This window comes from Rhea americana, unplaced genomic scaffold (assembly GCF_003343005.1).
Source record: "Rhea americana isolate MKP2758 unplaced genomic scaffold, rheAme1 scaffold_331, whole genome shotgun sequence".
NCBI classification, from domain to species: Eukaryota; Metazoa; Chordata; class Aves; order Rheiformes; family Rheidae; genus Rhea; species Rhea americana.
The window spans coordinates 256274-261477 of record NW_028186459.1 but is presented as its reverse complement, the minus strand read 5'-3'; the positions used below and the strand labels follow the sequence as shown (position 1 = coordinate 261477).

At 50.6% G+C, this 5204-nt stretch overlaps 1 protein-coding gene across 1 annotated transcript in view; it reads right to left on the bottom strand.

Annotated features, from left to right (window-relative positions):
- MANEAL (mannosidase endo-alpha like) overlaps positions 1-4273 on the bottom strand; it is a 9587-nt gene extending 5314 nt beyond the window's left edge. Inside the window, exon 1 of the mRNA XM_085311105.1 lies at positions 3997-4273. Coding sequence (XP_085167231.1) covers positions 3997-4273 — 277 coding nt within the window. The remainder of the gene's footprint in view (positions 1-3996) is intronic.
- Positions 4274-5204: the final 931 nt, after the last annotated feature.

Sequence of the window (5204 nt, the reverse complement as noted above, 5' to 3'; positions counted from 1 at the left end):
GTCTGCAGCTGCACGGGTGTCCCTGGGCCGGGCGGGTGTCCGCAGCTGCACGGGTGTCCCTGGGCCGGGCGGGCGTCCCTGGACGGGCGGGTGTCCACGCCTGCACGGGTGTCCCCATGCAGGTGTACCCAGATACGCAGGTGTCCCTGGGATGGGTCCGCTGTCTTGTGCTGCAGTGACCTGTCCTGGTTGTCCTTACCTCCTTTCCAAGATCCTCGTGCTTGGGCTCTGCCAGCCACGGCTGCTCTCCCGCAGCAGCATCCTCCCACGTTAGATGCCCCAGTGGGCTGCTGCAATGCGCTGCGAGCGTGCCGCCTTGACCTGTGTTAGCCAGAGGTGCCTGTGCTTCCTGGGAAGGTGCTGGCTGCCCACACCGGCCGTGGTCTCCGTTTGGGTAGCGCTGCAAGGACTTTGGGTCGCTCAGCAGTGCGCTGGTGCCAGCTCCTGCCCTGGCACGTCCACGGAGGGCTGATCGATGCCCCACGGCCAGCTCTGGTCACACTGCAGCTGTGTGGTGGGCAGGCAGACTAGTCCCGGGAGCTGCAGGTGATGGTTTGGGGAAATGTACTGCAGGCTCTTACTGTGTCAGGAATAAGGTTTGTGAATTATTAAACAGTCATTGATTAYGTGGGTTCCAGTTAAACTGCCACCTGCAACCACCAGAAGTGCAATTCCCTCAGAGCACGCAGAGCTTGTCGTTGTCCGCTTGACAAGACTAAGGCTCCTCTGATGTGGATTTTGGCCGGTGGGTGATGTGGTGACCAGTGCCCGAAGAATGCCTGTGGCACTGGGGCTGGTGGGTGATTCTGTGGGGGCTCAAACAAGCTGAAGTGGGTAACGACGCTCAGCTCCTTGCTACAACAAATGCTTGGTTTTGACTGATCATGTTGCGGTTTGGGCTGGGAGGTAAAGACAAGAGACTGCCAAATGCAGGGGATAGATACTGGCTTCTGTCTGCGCTTGGTTCCCGAGTGAAACACTTGAAGCGAATGGCTGATGAAGGATTAAACTTATTCAAGGAAACGAAAGCACTCCAGCAAACATTGAAATGTGACTATCTGAGCTGTTAAAGGGAATAACATTTTAATTGGGTGAATCTGTTATGCACAAATGTTACAGGCGATAAAACTCCTGCTAAATGGAAACTTGGTAATGAGATAAACCTGTCGGGGGAACAAATTGCCTGCAAATCAGGAACAGGCTTTCGTGGCTCCCTAGCAGATTTACAGCTGCCGTTATTTTGCTTAGCTGAGGCTGGTGCCACCCCATGGTGCTGGAACCTCTTGGCAGTTTGCTCACAACAGCCACCCATGCAGACTCGTACTCTTTGGGGAGAGTAGGAGTAAGCATTAGTGAGCTGTAGAAACTGCTCGGAGTTTGCTTTTTCAGAACTTTGTGTGTTTTTGGCTCGGTTAGATGGGCACAAGATTTAACTGTAGGACTGGATATATAGTCTGGGAACTGCATGTTATTAAAAAAAAAAAAAAAAGGAAAAATAAAGCAGTGATCATGTCCACTAAGCTGTGGCATGCTGTGCGTGCCCACAAGGGGTTTTTACAACACCAGCAGGTCTCCCACATACAGTTCGTGGGACTCCAAGGCACAGCCTCATGTTTTAAACACTGAAGCGTCATCTAGAACAAACTGGCCATGGCTAGTGTGTTGTGTAGTGGTGTTAACCTGGACATGGTTGTCGCCCTCCATCCGACACGCTCTTGCAGAACACTGGTGTGGTCTTATCTGTGCTGGGACGTTTTGTTTCCTGGCCATACGCCGGTGTGGTGTATGTGCTTTCTCTCTCACACATCCCTCTAGCAATTCCTACTCGCTGATTCTTCTTCTCTACAGGCTTTGCTGTCTCCTGACATGTTACAGACCTGCAGTCTCAGGGAACTGTGCCTGGCAAGGGTGGCTGCGACAGCTTGTGCCCCTGTGGCCCGCTCCTTGTCTGCAGTGTGTGCTGGGTCCTGGTTTGCAGCCTGGTTTTGGTAGGACAGCCAGTGGCAAGGGGTGTGGGAACTGTGTCTTGTTCTGGCACTGCAGCAGGGAAAATGCTTAGCTAGCTCTGCTGTGATCCTGTGTGCTGCTCTGTTGTTCTGGGTATGTTGTGGCCTCTAAAATTGCTGAAACTAGTGCCACAAAAGTTTGCCAAAGACATTTAAAAATGCAGCCCCAGTATTTGCTGCTTGATCCTCCTACAACAGTGACCTCTCGAGGCAATTCAGCGAACCACTGTACTTCCTTTTATTATTGCCAACTGCTTGTCTGCAGATCACGACTGTAGAGCTGAACTTGCTCCCAAAGAAATCTCTGGTTTGTGCCTGACTTCTCTCTGTTGGTCGTAGACCAACCCTGATTTGGGGGTGAGGCCTGCTTCTGCCTTGCCGGTACACCAGCACCGTTTTGTTTGAAGCAGTTACTTCGGTCCCACTCCCCACTGCCTTTCGTGCATCACCGTTATGTGACTGCTGTGAACAGCCCAGAGCCAGTTTTGTCAGACTAGCAGGAAACTTCCCCCTGCTCAGACAAGCAGTTACTCTGTAAAATGCAGAACTTCGTCTTTGCCCTCTGTCTCATGTGAGCGTGGGGCACAAGTGCTGCTGGAGTCTGAACTCTGCATGCATGGGCTTTGCTCTCGAAATACTTCATGTCTGTGTGTAAATGGCACACAAATGCTGTACTCAAAGGTCTGGAGAGGGACATCCAGTCTCAACTCTCCAGTTTCTGGATTTATTTATTTAGTTAGCTTATATATACTGATTGCAGGGAGAGGTTGGAAACCATGGGGCAAGAGTACTTTAATGGCTTAGAAACTATAAGACAAATAAATGCTGCCTTCTTCCACCATTTATTTTTCAAATCTGTTTAAGGCCAGTGTTATAGTTTTGGAGGCCTGATTCATGCTTGGGGTTTTGTGTGCCTGTGTATGTTCATGAGCACGCATCTGTCTGGGCTTCTTCAGTGACTTGGTACACTTCATTTCCCCCTGTCCCTCTGACTTGCTCTCATCTACTTGAAATGCAGATGCTTTTTAATCTAATTTCAGACCTGCCTGTTGTGGGGGCAGTGAGTGTGCCCTGCTGAGCCAGCTTGCTCAGGACATTGGTTGTGAGGTGTTCTTTCTTTTTGGTTTTCTGGAGTCATTTCTTTTATTTGCTTATGCAAAGGACATAACTGTGCATTTGACCTTCCAGTTGGCAGATCCTTGCATCTGAGCAAACTAGAGTTACTAAGAACCAGCTGCAGAGCGGGAAACAGTAGGGCTAAATCTGACTGCTTTTAGATGGACAGTTTTAAATTGCTCTGTTCAGCCCATCATCGCACAAGTAGCTGCTGTCATTTTCTTTCAAATAGCTACCTGCAGACTGCTTGGAGAGGTCAGACTGCAGAGGGTTGGATGCTCCAGGGAGGTAGGAAAAGCTTTCTGTTCTGTGTCTGGTGCCAGGGACAAGGGCACTGGATGTAAATCTGCAGACCAAAGAATTTGCTGTCACTCTTCTCCCTCTGTGCCTTTGGATACTGCCTGTGACATTTAATTTATGAACTGGCAGGTGAAGGAGCTAAAGGCAGGGTAGAAAGATCTATCCACAAAATATTTAGAAAGCAATGAGCAGAGGGCACATGATGTGCAAGTTAGGATATTCAAGACTAATGATCACATTTAACAAGGTTAAATGGTGATGTTGCCCCATCAAGTCTCCTCATTTGCCTTGTAATTTGGTGTTCTAACAGTATTGTAAGGGGCTGTGGGATTATTTTTGTTTGGTTGGTTTTTTTTGAGTCCCACCCCTGAGTCCATCTGTGTGGCAGTTGTCCTGCTACCCTGTGTTGCAGAAGGCCCAGAAATACAAGCTCCCAAATACTGAACCAGGGCACTTTTCACCGCTGCATTGCTGGAGATAACCCTTCTCCTAAACGACCCTCCCACTGGCTTCATCTGATACATGTGTCCACATGGGTTTGTCATAGCAGCTCCGTGAGCTGGCCTAAACCCACCGCTTTTGGCTTCTGACATGGCCCAGCCTCCAGAGCCCTCATCTCTGACCACTAGATAGTGCTCGGCCACCGCAGGGAGCGTTCGAGGAGGCATCTGCACAGGCTGGCTGTTCCCTCGCTTGAACGCACTAATGAGCGAGCGCTGCGCCGGCCGTGCTCGGAGTGGTGCGCAGGGCTGCTCTTGTGCCGCGCCGCCTGCTTGCGGGGTGATCGGCTCCAGGGAGAGCAGGATGGAGAGGCTGCTGTCCTGCCTGTGCATGGTGCACGCAGAGTCCATGCTGGCGCGGTTTTTCCCAGTCTGAGTGTCATGGAATTGTTACGTGTCTCTACTGCTCACGAGCAGCTGTCTCAGTCACTGCTAATGGACTGGAATACGCACAGAGCTGACCCCCAAATGATGTCTTTATAGAAACAGCCTGTCTGTGGAGCTTTGCTGTAAAGCCCAGAAGTACCAGGCTGTGTGAATTACTGCTCTTTGCAAAGCATATGTGTGAAGGGTCTTTGAGTATTTCCCTTTCCTGAGCCTTTGCTCTTATTTTGTCTTTCCAAATCACATGTCCTGTGCTGCAGAGGCCTCCTGTCTGGAGGACAGAGAGAAAGAAAAGAGAGATCACTTCCTTTTTGTCTGCCTGCTTGGACCCTGTCCCCTCCAGGACTGTCCTTGCCATGCTGATAGGCAGGKTTTTGAGCGTGAGGTGTGAGTTGGTGGAGGAGATGGAGCAGGGCGCAGGAGATGGGTTCTTGTGTCAGCTGTCAGGTGGTGGGTGGGGACATCTGCACTCCAAAAAACCCACTTTGCGGCGATACTAGGTGGAAACAGAACTAGCTGTCTCCCAAGGCCTGTCTCCTCCCTCACTTGTGGTATGGATATGAAGGCTCTTCAGGCACTCACTGTAACATCTCACCTTAGTGAGCAATTTCCCTGCTGATTCTGCTGCTTTCTGCATTTGCATAGTGAGTTTGCTGCTCCCCCCGCTCCGTTCCTCAGCTCATCAGCTATTCATTGATCTTTGCCAAGCTCCTCCACCACTCATTCATCACTCTCACACTGCCATCCACTTTCCAAATGTTTCCAGTTTTTCCAGTGATGTATTTCCCTGTTCAGATAAGCTAATCTTGCACCATCAATAACCAAGGTGCAACAGTGCTCCTGACCTCCATACTGGAGCAGGCACAACACAGAGTCTCACAGTCCTGCCACGCTGTGG